Source organism: Crocodylus porosus, unplaced genomic scaffold (assembly GCF_001723895.1).
Source record: "Crocodylus porosus isolate Cpor-Errol unplaced genomic scaffold, CroPor_comp1, whole genome shotgun sequence".
Lineage (NCBI taxonomy): Eukaryota > Metazoa > Chordata > Crocodylia > Crocodylidae > Crocodylus > Crocodylus porosus.
In genome coordinates, this window is record NW_017728921.1 from 5,830,543 (window position 1) to 5,852,278 (window position 21,736).

Consider the following 21,736-nt stretch of genomic DNA (forward strand, 5'->3'; position numbering starts at 1 on the left):
ATCTGATCATAGAAGGCCACCAGGTTGGTCTGACAGGACCTGCCACTGATGAACTCATGTTGGTTGCCCCTAAGCATGAAATCCCCTGCTGGCCCCTCATGGATGTGTGCCAGCAAATTTTCTCGAACAGCTTGCCTAGGATCGAAGTAAGACTAACTGGCCTGTAGTTTCCCGGGTCCTCCTTCTTCCCCTTTTTGAAGATGGGAACCATGTTGGCCCTCTTTCAGTCCTCTGGGACCACACCAAAGCACCACGAGTGCTCGTAAAGCCATCCAGTCCCTCCAGAAGCTCCCTAACTAGTTCCTCACTAACCCTTGGCCCAGGTGTGGCTCCCCTGGGGCCTGAGGGGGGCCCAGAAGGGGGTGGCTGTTCTGGTCCCTGCTTAGGAAGATGGAGGCAAAGAAATCGTTAAATATGTTGGCTTTATCGTCTGGTGTGACGACCAAATTTCCTAACGTGTCCCGCAGGGGCCCCACATTACCCGGAACCTTCTTTTACCCTATGTATTTAAAGAAGGACTTCTTATTGTCTTTAATCCGGGAAGCTAGTCCCAGTTCCATCTCTGCCTTGGCCTTCCTGACTGCCTCCCATCATCCTTGAGCAACTGCAGTATAGTCATCCCTGGTGATGTCCCCTCTTTTCCATTGGGTGTATGCCTCCCTTTTAGCTAGGAGACATTCCCAGATGCTTCTGGTGAGCCATGGGGGCTTGTGTGCCCTCCTGCTCCCTTTGATCCTTGTTGGGATTACCTCTCTTTGGGCTTGGAGAATCGTCTCCTTGAGGAGTGACCACTGTCCTTGGACACCTGGCTCCCCTCCCCTCTGGGACCTCAGTGCATCCCTGACTATTCTCCTTAGCTCGTTGAAGTTTGCCCTCCTGAAATCTAGGGTTGCTGCCTTGCTGCAGGCCTTTGCCACCTTGTGCTGGATGGTGAATTCCAGCAGGTGATGATCACTGTCACCCAGGTGGTCAAGCACCTGCAGCCTCCTCACCAGGTCATCTCCCATGGCCAGCACCAGGTCCAACAAGGCGTCTCCCCTGGTGGAGCTGTGCACCTCCTGGGTTAGATGGAGGTCCTGCATTCTGGCTAAGAATCTACGTGAGCGGTCAGACCTGGCTGACTGCTCTTCCCAGCAGATGTCCGGGAAGTTCAGGTCCCCCATGACTACCACATATCGTTTCAGGTTCCAGGCATTTTCACATTTTACATGGCCAAGGGGCTTAAAAGGCAAACAAAAAATTTGTAGACTGATGGGGTCAGATTTTAGCTGGTCTGAAACCAGTCTCTAAATTCATCCAAAAAGGATGTGGAGAAGCTTGAGAGAGTCCAGAGAAGAGCCACGCGCATGATCAGAGGTCAGGAAAACAGACCTTACGATGACAGGCTGAGAGCCATGGGGCTCTTTAGCCTGGAAAAGCACAGGCTCAGGGGTGATCTGATGGCCACCTATAAGGTTATCAGGGGTCACCACCAGGATCTGGGGGAACATTTGTTCACTAGAGCGCCCCAAGGGATGACGAGGTTGAACGGTCATAAACTACTGCAAGACTGTTTCAGGCTGGACATAAGGAAGAATTTCTTTACTGTCCGAGCCCCCAAGGTCTGGAACAGCCTGCCATCGGAGGTGGTTCAAGCACCTACATTGAACACCTTCAAGAGCAAATTGGATGCTTATCTTGCTGGGATTCTGTGACCCCAGCTGACTTCCTGCCCTTTGGGCGGGGGGCTGGACTCGATGATCTTCCGAGGTCCCTTCCAGCCCTAATGTCTATGACGTCTATGAAATCATGTTTGTTTCCATAAATGTTTCCAAACAAATGCTTCCTAGTGGACAGGGCAGGACATTTAACTAGGACTTTTAGGATATCTGGATTCATTTTTTGGCTCTGCTATTGAGCAAGACTTTGTTTTAGTCTCCATCTGTAAATAGTTTTACTCATCTCTTTTTGTAAAGTGCTTGGAGATTCATGGTAGCAAAGTGCCATAGAAGAGCATGGTGTTGTCTCTCGCATTTGTCAGTAGTCCCACCTGTGTGCCTGTCTTGGACACTCATATGAACACATACTACCAGTTTTACAGGTTATAGCAACAGAACTTGCATGTAACATTAGTAGTTCTGCTACTTTTGAATGCCAGTAAAATGTTGTCACTGGTGGAAAGTTGGTAGGGCTATTTGCTCACCAGTGGTTTTACTTTTATATTTGATCTTGAGCAGAGGTAGCTGAGGCCTACTTAAATCAATGCTTCTTCTTTGTATGACTAGCTCCTTGGGTATTCAGTTCCCCCTGCTTGACTGTTCTTCTCTGTTATAGTGGCTTAACAGCCCAGAGCTTCCAGTTCAGCTCTGTCATCATCACACTCACATAGAGCTGACAATACCAACCATGGGGCATGGGAAGAAAACAATGAGTTGTTGGAGTTGGCTGGGATAGAAAGATGGAGTCTTTGGGAGATTCTGCATCACATGCATATGCTGCACTTTGTCTTTTTTTGCAAGGAATGCTTTCTGCATTTTGAGGTGGTTCCTATCTATAATACATGGTCTTGTTTATAATGGTTTGATGATCTACTGTAACTCTTTCAGGCATTGGAAAGAACTTATGGAGAGAACTGGCACTAGCTTTGAAATGACAACAGAAACTTTTACTCTGGAGAATATGTTTGCTATGGAACTTTCCAAATACTCAGATGTTATCAGTGAAATAGTTGGAACTGCTGTTAAGGAGTTGAGCATTGAGAAGGTAATTTAAAAAATATGAATAAAGTAATAAAGCTATTTTTGATGACAGAGGTGGGTTTATTTCTTTTTTGGTTATTGATCTTTCAGTGTTAGTTTTAAATAGCATTAAGAGGGTTAGTGAAATGTTGCCTAAAAGGTTTTAGTCATTTGCTTTATCCACTGCATTGCTCCTTTGAAACGTGCTTGTAAAAATGGCAATATGCGGTTCTGTATTTATTGTTTCTGTATGAGCTCACTTGGCCCAGAGGCAGGTGCACACATTTTCCTTCTCAATTGACAGTCCAACACAGTCAGCCTCCGATTTGATAGTCAAACTGGGAAACTGGGTGCTTCCCACTTTTCACAAAATTGCCAGTAATAAAGGTTCTGTACCTCGGTTGAAGACTTTAGTAATGACACTTTATGACCCTGTTATCTTTAGTGGGACTACTGTGGTGTGACTTAGTCAATAGCTTTGTTGACAATGCAAAAGATAAAACCAAATCCAGCTCACACTTGAGTGTTACGGCTCTGATAAGGGTACAAATGTATTTTTGCCATTGAGATTAGCAGCTAAAACTTGCATGTGGTCAGTAAGAATAGATCTGGTGGGTTTGAAGTTGTCATTTTATGTGATCCTTTTTCAAGGGTAGGCCTGTACTTGAGTGGTAGAGCTGAACCTTTGCTGAAGTAATTATTCATTTTTCAGGTAGAACCGCTATTCTTTAGTTCTCCAGGACTAAAATGTACTCCTTTTTTCTGTTCCCATGCAGGGTGTTAAGGATATACTAGACACCTGGGAGAACATGAAATTCACAGTACAAAGGTACTTCAAAGGCACTCAAGAGCGAGGCTTTATTTTGGGCTCCGTTGAGGACATTATTCAGATTCTTGATGACAACACTGTCAACCTTCAGAGTATTTCAGGGAGTCGCTTTGTGGGTCCTTTTCTGTCAACAGTTCACCACTGGGAAAAAACTCTCTCATTGATTGGTGAAGTTATTGAGGTAGGGAAGAAAGAAAAAGTTAATGTTTCAGTTTTTTCCCCTTAATGATTAGGTTTCCATAATTAATGATTTCCATAATTCTTTTTTCCTTGGTTGGTTATATTTGATTCTTCTAGGTCTGGATGGTGGTTCAGAGGAAATGGATGTACCTTGAGAGCATCTTTATTGGTGGGGATATAAGATCACAACTTCCAGAGGAAGCTAAAAAGTTTGACAACATAGACAGGATATTTAAAAAGGCAAGTATCAGACTTGTTTTGTAATGGCCAAGTGATTGAAAGAGTTGTTTGATGTATTTTGCTTTTAGTTCTGTAGTAACCTGAAGGCTTTCATTTTAGATAGCATCGTTGCTCCAGTTTTCCTGTGGAGGTGACTTTTCTGTCTGGTGGTGTTTCCAGCTGTGTTGTGACAGCAAGTCGTGCTTTATCTTTAACAACCAGCTCCTTCTAAACCATGTCAGACACCATGACTCATTTAGAGTTTGCATGGTCATTAGTGCCAATCAGTGCCAATTGCAGCTGGCTGGAGGATCCTTTGAGGTTCAGAATAATATGGTTGCCTAGAGAAGTAGCGTGTAGCAGTTGGTTGATTGTGGGGCCAGAAGCTCCTGAGCTTCAAGTCTGCTTCTGTTCTTTGGTTTTAGAGAAGTCACTTCACTATTCTGTGTCTTTGCTTACACCACAGGCATCTGCCAAACTAGGTGTATCATCCGGAGGTATGACAGGATGTGAGCTGGGCTGACAAAATCCCTTGATGTTTCTTGTTATACCAGCAAAACTGTACTTTTACTAATCTGGGTGCACCACTGATGGGCATAGCTTGCAAAAACATTGACTAATATTACAGAGTATTGTTAGTTGATAATAACCAATACTGGTTATGACATGTTTTGTCACAAGAAAAACCTAATTTAGTTTAATCTATAGTGTTGCTCCTCAGTAGTTTTTAACATGCTTCTTTTCTCCATATACAGATAATGAGTGACACTGTGAAAGATCCAGTGATTAAAAAATGCTGTGAAGCTCCAAATAGACTTGCAGACCTCCAAAATATAAATGATGATCTAGAGAAATGTCAGAAAAGCTTGAATGATTATTTGGATTCAAAGCGAAATGCTTTCCCAAGGTTTTTCTTCATATCTGATGATGAATTACTTAGCATCCTTGGTAGCAGTGACCCACTCTGTGTTCAGGAGCACATGATAAAGGTATAGCATGCTGCTTATAGTCATTAGTCTGAGAATGCTTTGAGTGCACTGTGATTTTTAGATGGGAGGCTATCTACTATACAGATTGTTAGAAGTCTGCTAACGTTTCTCTTATACAGGGAATACTGTACCAGTAACTAAGGAAATATTGAAATTTCTAGATTGGATCTGATGGCCCATATCAGTTGCTTTAGAGAAAGGTTCTAAACACCCTGCTGTGAACCTTTATGCAATAACTTTCCCTTATGCCTTTGGCGGATTCATATTTACTGCAAAATTCTTAATTTGGCCAATTTTTTCCTGATTAATGGACTCCTCTGCAAGTCACTGCAAAAACATTAGCAGACTTCCACATTTATTTTTATATATATGTATATGTGTGTGTGTATTATTGCATTATTATTATTGTATTTGATCACTTAGGCTGTGTGCAGATAAGCGTGGCCGTGAGGTATGTGGCGCCACAAACATGCTGTGGCGCCACATACCACACATTTAGATGTTCTCTGTGCTGCAAGGGAGTGCTGCCCATGTGTGTGCTGCTCTGCTTCTCTTTTCCATGAGTTTTTTTGACCCCTGGGGTTAAAAAAAAAAACTGCAGGTAAAAAAAAAGCAGAGTAGCACATCCATGGGCAGTGCACAATGCTCAGAAATGGAGCTGGGCCACCCAGAGCCATGATGTGGCTGCTGGCCAGGTTCTGTGCACCAGAATCGTTGCTGCTGGAGCCCCAGAAGGCCCCCAGGACTCTAGGTAAGGCTGCTGGGGCCAGCCCAGTGCTAGCCCCAGCCTCCCGTACCCCACCTGGGGTAACTTGCCACCCACTAAAGCGTGTGTGGTACAGGCATTCCCCAGGTGCAAGTAGCGGTAGCGCAAGGTGAGCCACCACTACTTGTCCCCAAGGAACCAAATGTCCACTCTCATCTGGACATGCCCTTAGAGCCTGATTTAGTTCTGTTTAGAGTCCAGGGAAGTTTTCCTGTGAACAGTGATAGGAGTTAGATAGGAGCCTTATTTCTTAGTACTTTAGTGCAAATGACACCTGTATTCCTCTGCTTCATGTTTCAGATGTATGATAACATTGCATCCCTGAGGTTTTGGGAGGGTGACAGCAATGAAAAAATAGCAACAGCAATGATTTCAGCTGAAGGAGAAGTAATGGAGTTCCGGCGAGCCATAGCAGCAGAAGGCAGAGTTGAGAACTGGATGACAGCCGTTCTGGCTGAAATGAGAAGAACAAACAGACTTTTAACTAAAGAAGCCATTTTCCGATACTGTGAAGATAGAAGCAGGTGAAGTTAATGAACCATAGCATAACTCCTGTAGTGCAGTTGACTTTTTGAAATCTATTTCAAAAAAGGAAGATAGTTGTAGAAACTCCCTATGTTATTGGCTACTCCTGTTCTGTCTACATGTGCGTAGTGTGTGTTCATACACACAGTATTTTAAGTGCCCAGCAAAAATGTATTGCTACCCATTTCCTATGCATTTAGCTTCTAGCCCAATGCATAAGCAATGTAGATGTTGCCTTTATAGTTTCTATTAATCCTGCTTAAATTCTACATTTGAAAAGTGAAGTCTGTTTCTATGTATTCCAAGTGAGTACTGTATCTGAAAAATTAACTCAGAATATTGATTGCGTAAATGGAATTATATGTATTTGAATTCCATATACTAACTGTGAGATAACTGTTAAGATACTACCCAGTTGCTTTTTCAGTATAAAGAATCATTTTATGAACCTTCAAGATAAAATGTATTCATATACTAGCTTTGTGTCTTTTGACTCTTGACTCACTGGGGTAAGTGGAATATTTTGCTTATTATGAAAAGACTGTATGTGTTTCGTTCTTCTCCATAGAGTTGACTGGATGCTGCTGTACCAGGGCATGATGGTTCTTGCTGCTAATCAGATCTGGTGGACTTGGGAGGTAGAAGATGTCTTCCGCAAAGTGAAGAAGGGAGAAAAACAGGCCATGAAACTTTATGCCAGAAAAATGCATCAGCAGATTGATGCCCTGGTTACACGAATTACAAAGCCATTGAGCAAAAATGACCGTAAAAAGTACAACACAGTTCTCATTATTGATGTCCATGCCAGAGATATAGTTGATACTTTTGTGAGAGACAGGTAATCCACTGCCACACTGAGAACACACCAGGGATTGTAATCTGTTCTCACAGCATTTCATTGTATCTGAAGAACTCTGTCTTTACAGCATTCTAGAAGCTCGAGAATTTGAATGGGAAAGCCAACTGCGTTTTTACTGGGATCGGGAGCCAGATGAGCTGAATGTGCGTCAATGCACTGGCACTTTTTCCTATGGTTATGAATACATGGGCTTGAATGGACGACTGGTCATCACTCCTCTTACGGACCGTATCTACCTGACCCTCACACAGGTATACGTTAAGGAACTTGTTTGGTGAGATATTTCACTGAAATATATTTCTGGTGATTTCAGAGTGAGTATTGCCATTTACTTTGACCTCAGGTAATCCAATTTGGATAATAGTGTAAAGTTCATTATAATCTCATGTAATTTGCTAGCTTGTGCTTAATTAACCCAAGCCTGGACAAAGTTAGAACAGTTACACTATTGCTTGTACATGTACTATATTGTACTACTGGGAGAGGCAACCGAATGACAGAGGATGCAGAAAAAGCTGAAGTGCTCAGTGCCTTTTTCACCTCAGTCTTCACAGGCAAGGTCAGCTCCCAGACAACTGCACCAGGCAGCACAGTTTGGGGAGGAGATGAGCAGCTAACAGTGGTGAAAGAACAGGTTAGGGACTGTTTAGAAAAAAGGGTGGACATATACAAATCCATGGGGCTAGATGGGCTGCACCCGAGAGTGCTGAGGGAGTTGGCTGATGTGATTGCAGAGCTGCTGGCCATCATCTCTGAAAACTCATGGTGATCAGGAGAGGTCCCAGATGATTGGAAAAGGGCAAACATAGTGAAAGGGAAAAAGGAGGATCCAGGGAATTATAGATCAGTCAGCCTCACCTCAGTCCCTTGAAAAATCATGGAGCAGATCCTCAGGGAATCCATTTCTAGGTACTTGGCGAAGAAGGTGATTAGGAACAGTTAACATGGATTCACCAAGGGCAAGTCATGCCTGGCCAACATGATTACCTTATATGATGAGGTTACTGGCTCTGTGGATGTGGGGAGACCGGTGGATGTGGTGTACCTTGATTTTAGCAAGTGTTTTCATACTGTCTCCCACAACATTCTTTCAGGCAAGCTAAGGAAGTACAGGCTGGATGAACAGACTGTAAGGTGGATAGCAAACTGGCTGGAGTATCGGGCTTAGAGGGTAGTAACCAATGGTTTGATGTCTAGTTGGCAGCCAGTATCAAGTGGAGTGCCCCAGGGGTCAGTTTTGTTCAATGTCTTCATCATGACCTGGAAGTTGGCATAGAGTGCACCCTCAATAAGTTTGCAGGTTACACCAAGCTGTGGGGAGTAGTAGATATGCTGGAGGGTAGGGCTAGGATTCAGAGTGACGTAAACGAATTGGAGGATTGGGCCAAAAGGAATCTCATGAGGTTCAACAAGGACAGGTTCAAAGTCCTGCACTTAGGGTGGAAGAATCCCATGCACTGAAACAGGCTGGGGGCTGACTGGCTGGGCAGCAGCTCTGCGGAAAAGGACTGGGGGGTTAGAATGGACAACAAGCTGAATATGAGCCAGTAGTGTGCCCTTGTTGCCAAGAAAGCTAGTGGCATACTAGGCTGCATTGGTAGGAGTTTTGCCAGCAGAGCAAGGGAAGTGATTATTTTCCTCTATTCAGCACTGGTGAGGCCACATCTGCAGCACTGTGTCCAGTTTTGGGCTCCCCACTACATAAAGGATGTGGATAAATTGGAGAGAGTCCAGTGGAGAGCAGCAGAAATGGTGAGGGGACTGGGGGACATGACGTATGAGGAGAGGCTGAGGGAACTGGGCTTGCTTAGTCTGGAGAAGAGAAGACTGAGAGGATTTAATAGCAGCCTTCAACTACCTGAAGCAGGGTTCAAAAGGGGATGGAGCTGGACTGTTTTCAGTGGTGGCAGATGACAGAACAAGGAGCAACAGTCTCTAATTGCAGCAAGGGAGGTTTAGGTTAGATATCGGGAAGAATTTTCTCACTAGGAGGGTAGTAAAACACTGAACAGATTACCCAGACAGGTTGTAGATTCTCCATGTTTGGAGGTCTTTAAGACCCGGCTAGACAAAGCGTTGGCTGGGATGATCTAGTTAGGGCTGGTCCTGCTCTGAGCAGGGAGTTGGACTAAGTGACCTCCTGAGGCCCCTTTCAACCTTCATTTTCTATGATTCTAACTTGTGGATTATATAAGCATAAGTAACCCTTTTTATTGTGCAAACTTGTCTTTAAAATGCTTGGTGGAGATGAACTGTGATGTGTTACCTTCATCCCTACTCAGCCTTGCTTTTTTGGCTCTTTTCCAAAAGGCATTGTCCATGTTTTTGGGAGGAGCACCTGCAGGACCAGCAGGTACAGGGAAAACAGAGACTACCAAAGATCTGGCCAAAGCACTTGGTTTGCTGTGTGTTGTAACAAACTGTGGAGAAGGCATGGATTTCAAAGTAAGAGTTATAATGCTATATTCTTCAGTAACTACATACCAGCCACAGTACCATTACATGCAATGTAATGGTACCTTTTGGAAACATCTGGCTACATATAAATACCATGACAATTGAAAAAGAAATATAGTAAACGATGCTTTGCCTTTTATAAATTCCTAAAATGGTTTGAGTTTAAAATTTTGGATTTGTATTGCAATCTTCAGATTCAGTGGCTAGCTGATGAGCTTCCAAGCATGTCAGTACTGGATTAATAAGCCTATTAATAGAACTTGTAGTGGGCAGGCAGGTTGCAATGACTTTCCTAAATATGTTTTCACAGGCTTTGTAAAGTCCTGCATTGATGTAATGTATGCTGAAGTGTGCTAACACTGAATTGTTTTTTGGTTTGTTTTTAGGCAGTTGGTAAAATTTTCTCTGGTCTTGCCCAGTGTGGTGCGTGGGGATGCTTTGATGAATTTAATCGCATAGATGCTTCTGTGCTTTCAGTCATCTCATCTCAGATTCAGACAATTCGAAATGCTCTAATGAATCAGCTAAAAACATTTCAGGTAAATATCAAAAAAATTAGATTACTGAGAATGGAGGCTGGTTTTGGTCCTGGGGTGTCAGTGGAGGTGTAAATACTATGAGATCTGAGGGCTTCTGCTCCTGCAAGTCATTTTACAGTACGTGGGTATAATTGGTCTGAATTTCAGAGGTGCTGAGCCATGGACTTTACTTTCTCTGGCTCATTTTTCCCAGCTATAAAATGGGGCAACAGCATCTACCTAACTAACATGGGTGTTGTGAGGCTTAATTTATTGCTGCTGGTAAAGCTTCAAGATCCCTAGATAGAAGGTATAATAAAGAAGCACGAAGTGGTGTTTCTATTGTAAATGGCTTTGGGTCTTTTCATTACAAGTCAGCATAATTCTGGCATTCACTTATGTTTTAGTTTGAAGGGCAGGAAATTTCCCTGGATGGACGCATGGGCATTTTTATTACCATGAATCCTGGTTATGCTGGCCGTACTGAGCTGCCCGAGTCTGTAAAAGCTTTATTCAGACCTGTGGTTGTGATTGTACCAGATCTTCAGCAAATCTGTGAAATCATGCTCTTTTCTGAAGGGTTTCTTCTGGCAAAGGTAAGGGAAGAACACTCTTAAGTGTAAAAAAAGAGTGGGTAGGTATGTGGTGTGGGTTGCAATGCGCTTATCGTTTTCTACCATCTCCCTCAAACAGAGCCTTGCCAAAAAGATGACAGTGTTGTACAAATTGGCAAAAGAACAACTTTCTAAACAGCATCATTATGATTTTGGACTACGAGCCCTGAAGTCAGTACTAGTGATGGCAGGAGAGCTGAAGAGAGGTTCACCTGACCTCAGTGAGGTAGACACTCTCTGTTTCATCATGCCAGGACAGACTGTTGATAACCTGTGTGTGGTTATATTGGAAATGCTTGGTCTGCAACTGCAACAACTATCATACCTATCATACTTGCTCTTTCGGTGACATACTTCTCTCAGCTTCATTATTAACAGATTCATCACCTTTGCATACTACCTCTCTATGCAGGGCTTAAAGAAAGGGGCTGTCAATATGCACAGAACACATTACCAGCAAAATGTAGATAGGAGCAGGGGATATCTGTAGACACTCAGATGTTTAGCTCATAGTTTTGTGTGTACATTTCCTATGCATTTGAAAGTTTTAGCATTTATGTCAAGGACTAGCCAATTGCCCATCAAGAATGATGGCGGGGGGCGCTGCCACCCACCGTCCTGTGCTGCTGCTGCTGCCTTTGAGGAGCTGGGGTGGGGGTCACCCTGCCGTCCCCTTTGTCCCCCTCAGCCAGCACCCTGTTCTGCCACTATCTCCAGGGAGCAGGGCTGGGGGGGTGCAAGGTCAGCGCTGCTGGCTTCACCACTGCCTCTGTCTGTTCCATTGCCACCACCTCCAAGGAGCAGGGCGGGGGAGAGGGGGAAACAAGGCCAGGTCCCCGCTCTGTCCCCTCCATCCCCGCCGTGATGGCAGCACACCGCTGCCACCGCCTTTTGTCTGGAACGCTCTTGGAACACTCTGATTGGTTGTTTTAGTCAGCATTGTGATTGGCTGCTGAGACAACCAATCAGAGTGCAAATAAAGCATTATGGACAGGCTAAGGCTTTTGTTATATTAGAATGCAGAGGCTAAATGAACATGGGGGCAAAAAATTTGAGTGCGGCACATCGGTTGTGCTCCCATAACGTGCACAAACCTATTGTATCCCTGAATGGCATATTTGCGTGTGCAAGCCATACCCTCCAGTTTTCACTATACACAGTGTGGATTTTATATCGCAAGGTTTGCTTATTTTTAGGGCTGCAACTCCTATAACATTCTGGGAAGTTCTTCAAATTTCTGCTCAGACAGAAAAATTGCTCCACACAGAATCCATCTCTAATTATACGTTGTGCTGGCAAGAATTCAGGTTTTAATAAAGTGCCCTCAAGGACTGTTTGCAGGCTGAATATTTTCAGTAAAGCAGGCAGTTACTTTAAGATTGAGACTTTGTTAATTCAAAAAGCAATCAGTAATTTAGGATACTTCAGCCCCTCATATTTGGGTAATTCAGTTAATATAAGAAAAACAAAGGAAATCTAATATCCCAACTGAAATTGATCAGCTTAATCCCAGTGAAGTGGCTTTGTGTCCCATAATAGTTGATGTCAAGAGAGGCAAGTTTGCTACCTGCACCCCTAGATAACCAAAACTAGTAAAATAATTGGATGATAGCTCTCAAACTGCTTTTGAAGCTTTTTATGCCTTAGAGCAGAGGTTCTCAAACTGGTCCGCGGACCACCACTGGTCCATGAGCTCCATTCAGGTAGTCTGCAGAAAGGTTGTGGAACAATTGAGAATATCTGTACTCGTAAGGTCAGACTACTAATATTAAAGTATGAGTTGTGTGCTTTGATTTGTAGAACAAAAAAAACATTTAGTAAGCGGTCTGCTGAGACCCTCAGCAATTTTCAAGTGGTCCAGGAAAAGAAAAAGTTTGAGAACCACTGCATTAGATAATTGGTTGGCTCTCTACAGAAGCTCTACCTTTCTGTGTTTGGTCTAGGATTTGGTACTGATGAGAGCACTGCGAGATATGAATCTTCCTAAGTTTGTGTTTGAAGATGTACCCCTTTTCCTTGGCCTGATCTCTGACCTGTTTCCTGGCCTGGATTGTCCTCGAGTCCGTTATCCTAACTTCAATGATGCTGTAGAGCAAGTGCTGGAAGAAGGTGGTTATGTTGTTTTACCAGTCCAGGTAGGAGAAACGTTGAGAATTATTGTTGTAAATAAAGAGCTAGACCCTTGGCTGGTGGAAATCAGAGTGTCTTCCTTAAAATCAGTGCAGCTCCACCAGTTATAGCTGAGGGCCTGGCCCTTATGAGATGCATGCACCAGTATCTAAGTTAACGTAAATGTATGTTTTTCAGGTGGATAAGGTAGTTCAAATGTATGAGACAATGTTAACTCGTCACACTACAATGGTGGTTGGACCAACTGGAGGTGGAAAATCTGTTGTCATTAACACTTTGTGCCAGGCCCAAACCAAGTGAGTACAGAGTTAGATGTGCAAGAGAATCAGGATATGAAATAGCAGTCCTGTGCGGTTATGCTGTGATCTTCCTTATAACTTGATCCAGCCATCATTTCTGCTTAGTGTGTAAAGGCTTAACCTGGGATGTTCAGGATCTTGGTAACACTACTGTTTCTAATGCATCTCTGTTTAGGTTAGGATTAGTGACAAAACTTTATACACTGAACCCAAAAGCCATGAGTGTGATTGAGCTGTATGGTATTCTTGACCCTACCACACGAGACTGGACAGACGGTGTTCTCTCAAACATCTTCAGAGAGATCAACAAACCAACAGATAAGAAAGAGCGAAGGTAACTGTTTTGGGACTAGAAATGAGATCAGCAAGTTTTAGTTATTCTAACTATCAGCAAGTTTAGTTATTACGAAGTTGCTTCCTTTTATATTTAATGCAATTGAACTGTGCAATCCTAAGGAAAAGGAAGGGCTCATCCCTCAAAGTCAAGAGCCAAATAGTAACCCTGCCCTTAGAGCAGTGGTTCTCAGCCTTTTTAGATTCAAAACATCCTCCCCACCTCCCACTAAGGCACCTCTTCTGCAGCTGCACCTCACTATTACATTTGAGGACCCTGTGTTATATGCATGAGGAAGGCTGCTAACAGCAAATGCTTTTCCCACTGAAAGCGCTTGAAAAAAGTATCTAATCTGCACAAGCCTGAGTTTCACAGGTGGGGAAACTAAAGCTGAGAAGCTAAATGATTTGCCTGAGGCAGCAAGGGTAGCGAAAAACTTACATAGCTCGCCCTGCGCAACTGCGCGCCCACACACCTATCTCTATACCTGTACCTCCACCTACTGTGCTCCTTAGAGGGTGTACTGAAAAAGTCTATGCCAGGCTCTTCTTCACCAGATGAGGTCTTGCCATTTCTATCCCATCGTCCTTTTCTGTCTTCCTCTAGTACCAGTACATTTCACTTTAATGCAGTCCTTGACTGTGGGGTCTGAGTGTCTGTTTATGAGAAGTGCATTGTTTTTTACAGTGCATACCTGAAGCAGGATATGAACTGGTCAAAGCAAGCTGTGGGGGTCCCTGGCTGACTGGTCAGGTGCCCAAAGAGAGCTGCTTCCCTGCTCAGGTTTCTGAAACCTGTCATCACCAGGAGGAGTGTACAGACTTTCTTCCACACCTCCCTGGCATACGGGCAGTCACAGAAGAGGTGGTTGATCATTTCTGCCTGTCAGTGGCAGGTCAGCCTTGGGCAGTTCGATGGACTTCCCACAGGCTCTTCATCCCTGCCCTCTTCTACCCATAACTTTCATAACATTCAGGTCATGCCTTATCACTGTTGGTGCCAAACATTCAGAGTTGCTTTTTTCCCAAGCATGATGCAGCTTTCTGTATACTCTTAAGGTCCATGGACTTCAGATCAGGCCTAAGGAAATTGTCTTCCTTTCTTACACTGGCAGGAGCATCCTACAGCCTCTGCATCCCCAAAAGGGTAGTGTTAGAGTGATATTGTAGGTGTGATGGTCCAGGAAGTGAACTGAAGAAGAATGCCTTGCATTCAGAAGCTTGTCTAACTCTATCCCAGCTATGCAGTTGGTCCAGTAAAAGATACCATCCTAAGAAATTGTTGCCTCTTGAATCCTTAAATGCAAATTTGGAATGCATAGAGCCTGTGGAGGCTTGGGAATCTGTTAATGGGTGATAGAATCATACAGTCATAGAATCATAGAAAATTAGGGTTGGATGGGATCTCAGGAGGTTACCTAGTCAAACTGCCTGCGCAAGTGTCATGCTGGTGGCTCAAAAGCACAAGAGATTCCTTGAAAGTCTTCCATTAGAGCTAAGTAATATCCTTATCCTCATATTGCGCTAGGATTTTTGATGATGATGGTGCTTAAAAAGGAAATAAGCTGGTATACTGTGTCTGTATTTCCAAATACAGCAGAAAACTAGGAAAGATCAATTGCTGCCCAACGACTTGTTTTGTGCTAACAGGTATATTTTATTTGATGGAGATGTGGATGCACTCTGGGTGGAAAACATGAATTCCGTGATGGATGATAATAAGCTGTTAACCTTGGCAAATGGGGAGCGCATCAGGCTTCAGGCTCACTGTGCTCTGTTGTTTGAGGTAACATTACTAGCAAATAAAGGGTCTGCAGATTCTCAGAAACAGGAGCTGTTTATGGCTATGATGTAACTATTTTCTAGGTCGGAGACTTACAGTATGCTTCTCCTGCCACTGTGTCCCGTTGTGGGATGGTTTTTGTGGATCCAAAAAACCTGAAGTATAAGCCCTTCTGGGAGAAATGGATTAAACAAAGAGGTAACAAGGTAGGAAATGGCTATTTTTGTTAAAAAAGTGATTTTAGAAGGCACTATTTGAATTAAATACAGAACTGTAGGCATGTGTAAATATGTTTATAATGAAACCCTGATTGGCTGAATTGCTTTAGAGTTTATTTTTCAGGTCACTGTTACTAAATTTTTTGAGATGAATGGGCTTGTTGACTTTTAATTCTTTTTCTGTGAAAGCAGGTAAAGAAAAACAGATTAGTGGTTGGTACCTAATTTCCAGAGTCTAAGGCAAAACCTGACGCAAGAGCAGAATGGTTTCTATTAAAAAATAATGAAGCCAGGACCTGTACATACACAAATGTCTCCATATGCAAAATGGTGTATATACGTTCAGAAAGGTTTTTATATTATACCAAGGCAAAAATAGATTCTAAAAAAATAATATAGAGCAGTAGTTCTCAACCTTTTTCTTTCACGGACCACTTGAAAATTGCTGAGGGTCTTGGGGAACCACTTAAACTTTTTTTTGTTCTATAAATCAAAGCATACAACTCATATTTTAATATCAGTAGTCTTATCTGACAAGTACAGATATTTCTGATTGTTCTGCAACCATTCCGCAGACCATCTGAGTGGAGCTCCTGGACCAGTGGTAGTTTGTGGACCCCAGTTTGAGAATCTCTGATATAGAGTGACATACTTGTAGAATAACCCTATGCCATGACTTTGATGGATTTTATCAAGAGTAAATATTGTCAAAAGTCCAAGTAGCTGTCTTTATCACCATTATGTTTTCAGTATAAGTCAAGTAAAAAATTGTGGTCTTTCATAACACTGTGTTTGTTTAATTATTTTTATAAAAAAGTAACAGTATCCAAGACTAATTACAATAAGTAAATAGGTGGCACTTTAATCTTTTTAGGTTGTTAAATGATTGTCATTTTTTTCCTCAGCAAGAACAAGTTGAGTTAGATCGACTCTTTGAAAAATATGTCCCCTACCTTATTAGCCTGATTGTAGAAGGAATTGTTGATGGCAGACAAGGAGAGAAGCTGAAGACAATTGTCCCTCAAACAGATTTAAATATGGTAAGAAATAATGAGTATTGAGTAAGATGGCTTCAACAGCAGAGGAATATGAGTTGCAGAATGTGCATCAACACAAGAGGCTTACTATGGAGTTGACTAATTAGCTGCAGTGTCTCCATGCGCACCTTTGTTACGCTGGAGTAAACTAATTTACTCCGCAGCAGGATAGTACTTGTAAATATAAGTACTATCCTGCTGCGGAGTAAACAGCTCTGCATCAGCGTGTGTGTAGATGCTGCCTGACTGGCTGGGGCATGAGAGAGCTTCAGTGAGGCAGCTGCCTGCTAGCTAGTTCCTCACTGAAGCTCCCTTGTGCCCCAGCCAGCCCCTCAGCACTTTGAGCCAGAGGAAGCAGCCCCAGGCTGGCAGACTGATCCTGGGGCCCCCTGCCTGCTGAGGCTGCTCTGACCTGGCTCCATGTTCTGTGCTTGAATAAAGAGCGTAGCTTATTGCTCCGGAGTTAATTGCTCCCGGGAATGTGTTCAAATGGTGTGCCCAGGAGCAATAAACTCTTGAGCAATAAACTCCACAGTTTATTCACATGCCATAGACATACCCAAAGAGTAAGACATGCCCAAATAGTAAGTAACTATTTCAGAGTTCCATTAATAGAGTCCCTGATGGGACTGAAGGAATTTCTTGATATAATCTTCAGGCAGGCCAAGATCCCTTTTCGTCCACTTTCAGAGAGATGATCATCTGATCATTAACATTTTTATTTTATTTTAACTAATACCTGCATTTACAGACACCTGCATGCATGCAGACAGAGCCTCACAAAAGACTTTACAGAGGGATGAAAAGAAAAGAAAATTAGGCACATTAAGTCATCAAAATTCTGTATGTCTTCTTAAGCTACTGTTTTGCAATCTTCTCCATCAGGTGGTGCAGTTGACAATGATGCTTGAAGCTTTAATAGCGGGAGAGCCTGATGACTCCGATGTTCTGGAATGCTACTTCCTGGAAGCTCTGTATTCCTCTTTAGGTGCCAGCCTTCTCAATGCAGGCAGAATTAAATTTGATGAAAGTGTCAAACGAATATCCTCCATGTCAACTGTTCATGAGGAGAATATCTTGGCTAAGCCAGGGGAACTGCCAGGTAGGACTATGCCTTTAGAATTGACTCTGGCGCACCTTTTTTTTCAAAGAAAACAATTGGAGTGGATCAGACCATGCCTGTATCACATGGTAAAGTCTACTTGGTATTGTGTGTGCAGCCTGAAACACTGGCAGGTCTTGCACTCATAGAAGAAATGAGATTAGATGAGGGGAGAATTATTTTAGAAGCCTGGTGTTCCAGACCTTAGAGGTAGCGTTTGTCTGGGTGTAGCTCAGGGGCGTCTCAGCACTGGCATTTCAGGGTAAGGGGAGATGGGTGTCTCTCCCCTGCATGTGAAGGAATGGTGTCAGACAAGAGCCTGGTTGGTCATGTGGCCTGTAGCAAGAAACAGTGACTAGATTCTCTCCAGAACCAGTTGTCTGGGAATCATGGGGAACCCATAACCTGGATGGCAGGTCCTAGAAAAGTGATAATGCCCAGGTCTGAGCAGCAGGCGAGTTAGTGATGCTGTCTGCAGGGATCAAGAAAGGAGACAGGGGTAAGAGCCTCTTGACACTATCTTTTATTTATGGAATCGAAGGGCTTGGGAAGCAACCCTGTTTCATGGCTTTTTCATTAATATTTTCCTCATACCCTAAGACCAGGTTAAGTATGCTAAGAAGGAGCTCTGCAGATGCCAGCCAGTGCTGTGGCTCAGAGCAGACTGCCATGATTTAGACAGGTCCTCAGGGTTGCTTAAGTCTTCTTTTCCACCTCCCAAAACAGCCCAGGAGTGGAAGGGTGTAAGAGGGACTTAATCCTACCTTAATGCCCTTTCCCAGGCTATGAGGCCTGGGTTACAACCCTTCATGCAAGGTTGTGCCCTTTACATTTAACACAATCAAATGAATGATTTTTGGAAGCACCTCCATACCCCAGATAACCTTTAGTTGCTAAATAAAGACCTCATCATATCCTGCAGGTCAGTTGCCAACTTTGTATGACTTTCATTTTGATGCTTGTCAAAAGAAATGGGTGCCTTGGAGCAAGCTAGTTCCTGCATACCTTCACAAGCCAGAAGGCAGATTTATTGACATTCTAGGTAAGTGGGTGACTAATATAGAACACTGGTAGTCCTTTAACTTAAAATGTGCTAATCTGTAGTTTTCTAGTAGCAAATGCCATGCACAGTTCTATTGTGGGATGTTTCATTCAGAAATTGAACATGAATCATAATGCAAAAACTTTTTTGCTATTTCCTGCTCCTTTGTGATGCAACCTTAAATTGCTGTTTGCTTTTCACCAAAGAAATATTAGTCCTTGCTTTTCTTTTTCTTGCTTAAGGACACAATAAGTGAGCTTTTTGGAAGGCGGTAGGGCTGTATGGTGATTGAGTCTGCTTCGTGTTAGCAGACTTGATTGAAGTCTAATTAGAATGCTCCAGCATAGCCTCATCGTCACATGTACTAAGTCCCCCATGTTTCAGAATGGCTGTAGGGGTGCTTTAATTAAACCTTGTCAAATGAGCTTTAGTTAAAGTGCCCCTATGGCCATTTTGAAATGCAGGGGCGTGGGGAGGGCCCTTAATACACATGACAGTGAGCCTTTTTATTTAGAGTGGTTGTCTGGGAGCTGCTGTAATTAAAACACCTCCCCTTACCTCCAAGCACACATATAGGCACCCAGAGAGTGCACCTTAGACAGCCTTGCCCTTTCTGCCCCAGAGATCAGCAGCTATTCAGGTTCTATCCCTTGTGATGTGACCATTTGAAATTTACAAGCATTTTGCCAAAGCCACTGAATAAAGTAAGGGATGTTGAGAACTAAAATATTCACAGTACTTCTTAGAGTAAAGAACAGGCAAAAAATACTGGCAGGATGGCTTTATTTGTATTAGAAAAGCCACAAAAGGTAGATGCAATTTTTTTTCGTTCATGGTTCACTTTTCAAGTGTCGTCAGGAACAGTACTTTATATAACTACCATGATAAAAGAATAGGAGACTGCTGATTCAGTAACAAAAACCTAGCACAAATAGGCTAGGAAAAGAACCCATAATGAATATAATAAAATGGTGACAATTAATTTTACAGTTATGACAAAATAACGCATACTATTTTATAGTAACAATTCAGCAAGTGCATGTTAACATGACTGCTGAGAGAGATAATTACATAGTCTATAAAGCTGTTCCTCATACCTGCCTTTGATTCACAGAGCACGAGATTCACCTCTGCAGGTAGGCGTCCTGCAAAAGGCTTGTGAGCCATGTAAGTCTTAGCTCTACCTCCTAAAGAGGGCTTAAGTGGCTTACATGGTTCATGACCCTTTCATTGGATCTCTGCACAGGGATCTCTAACGTATTGATTTCAACACATGTAAGAAAAGTTCTGTGATAAATGGTGCCATGAAAAGGCTGTACAAAAGAGATTATTCATTAAATATTGTACTGATCTGATGGTCTGGAGTACATCTTTGTGCAAATGTTCATTAATAAATTATGGGTCCCACCCAGTAGGGTTTTACATGTGGAGAACCTCCCAGGTGTGTTGCATGTTAAATTAACTTCTTCTTAATTTAATTTAATTTACTTATTTAGTTCCTACTGTGGATACAACACGCACTACCTGGTTGTTAGAAGAGATGGTAAAAATCAAACGACCTGTTGTCCTTGTGGGTGAATCTGGAACTTCCAAGACAGCAACTACCCAAAACTTTTTAAAAAGCTTGAACCAAGACACTAACGTATGTAGTCTTTTCCTCTGTGCTGGTGACAAACTGGTATCTTCCTGTTTATTTTGTGTGTGGCTTAGTAGTTGTATTTCACCCCAGAAGTGGCTGCATTGAAGTGGTAAGTGAAGTAATTCCTTCATTTGCATTTCAATTCAAGACCCTGACTCTGTCATTGGATCTCCACAGACAGACGTGTACCCAGCTCTTTTGATTTTGAGATAGCACATGGACACAGGGTTCTAATTGTGTACACTCTGGGCCCAGATATATGAGGTATTTTAGAGCCAAACCTACTATATGTAGAAGTAATTGGCTTACTCGACTAGAAAAACAAAGACCAGAAGTGCTGATACTGCTTAATTCAATTACATGTTTTGAGATAGGAAATCCTGCATGCCTTGGGTTATCCTTAGGTTATCTTAATATCTTGCCCTGTGCATAGATAGTTTGTTTAAGTAAACTTCCTAAATTTCTGTGTAATTTACTATTGTTTTGTTTTTCCAAGGTCGTATTTTTATCTCTTTCTCTGTCTTAAGTATAAATACATTTGTAAACTTAGAGAGTCTGAGAAATCCTTTGAAACAGACAAGTGGGTGATTCCCCTTGCTGTATGGAATTCTCCCTGTGATCACAGTATGGCCCTAAATAAAGAAAAGCTGGCTCTGTCGGCTCTGATTCAACCACAACGCGAAGTTTGATTTCTTCCACATGTATTATTGTTGAGAATCTCTGTTAAGATTCAGTTTTTTATAAGAAAACATGTTTGTCAAGTAGTTATTCTGCTATGTGGTTGAGCTCCCAAATGGAATATATATATTTTTAAACCATCCATATTTTAAGTGAATAGCTAAACTGTGTAGTGTTTCACATCTGTCTTGTGCTCTAATTGTTCCCCATATTGTTTAATATAAAGAACATTTTCTGGGAAACTCTTAAAAAGTTACTAAATATCCATGTTGATCATTTGTATCTTGCTGTGCAGCTGCTGCTAATAATTAACTTTTCCTCACGCACAACATCAATGGATATTCAGAGAAACTTAGAAGCTAATGTAGAGAAACGTACAAAGGACACTTATGGCCCCCCCATGGGAAAGCGCCTTCTGGTTTTCATGGATGACATGAATATGCCAAGGGTAAGTGCCAACTTGTTTGCAGTAGAAGAAAACACACAACAGGCTGCATTTGTATTGTCCATTAAGATACCTGAAGGCTTGGACTACTGGGCACCATACGGTGTTGCAGTGCTGTTATAAACTTTAAAAATGCACATTTTTGGTTGGCGGGGTTGGTAGTGGGATTTCCATTTCCTCTTGTTTTTAAATATGAATCAAAAGACCTTTTCCCAGCTGACACTATGGACATGGCTTCTTAAGAGAACCAGACCATACCTCTTGTAAGAGCTGGGAAGAAGTGGCTGTGTATTGCACATCAGTGAAATAATGCAGTTTCCTCTCCTGAGTTAAAATGGAACATGGATATTCCATCTC

At 42.6% G+C, this 21,736-nt stretch overlaps 1 protein-coding gene across 2 annotated transcripts in view; it reads left to right on the plus strand.

The window, feature by feature from the left end:
• Positions 1-21,736, plus strand: part of DNAH10 (dynein axonemal heavy chain 10) — an 81,764-nt gene that overhangs the window by 27,279 nt on the left and 32,749 nt on the right. For both annotated transcript variants that reach the window (XM_019538905.1, XM_019538904.1), the window contains 21 exons: positions 2,586-2,742; positions 3,494-3,727; positions 3,844-3,966; positions 4,701-4,934; positions 6,001-6,224; positions 6,794-7,063; positions 7,152-7,335; positions 9,395-9,529; positions 9,928-10,080; positions 10,467-10,655; positions 10,753-10,899; positions 12,617-12,808; positions 12,981-13,099; positions 13,278-13,436; positions 15,086-15,221; positions 15,302-15,424; positions 16,342-16,476; positions 17,359-17,575; positions 18,498-18,617; positions 20,114-20,259; positions 21,230-21,382. In XM_019538905.1, the coding sequence (XP_019394450.1) occupies positions 2,586-2,742; positions 3,494-3,727; positions 3,844-3,966; positions 4,701-4,934; positions 6,001-6,224; positions 6,794-7,063; positions 7,152-7,335; positions 9,395-9,529; positions 9,928-10,080; positions 10,467-10,655; positions 10,753-10,899; positions 12,617-12,808; positions 12,981-13,099; positions 13,278-13,436; positions 15,086-15,221; positions 15,302-15,424; positions 16,342-16,476; positions 17,359-17,575; positions 18,498-18,617; positions 20,114-20,259; positions 21,230-21,382 (3,550 nt within the window). The remainder of the gene's footprint in view (positions 1-2,585; positions 2,743-3,493; positions 3,728-3,843; positions 3,967-4,700; positions 4,935-6,000; positions 6,225-6,793; positions 7,064-7,151; positions 7,336-9,394; positions 9,530-9,927; positions 10,081-10,466; positions 10,656-10,752; positions 10,900-12,616; positions 12,809-12,980; positions 13,100-13,277; positions 13,437-15,085; positions 15,222-15,301; positions 15,425-16,341; positions 16,477-17,358; positions 17,576-18,497; positions 18,618-20,113; positions 20,260-21,229; positions 21,383-21,736) is intronic.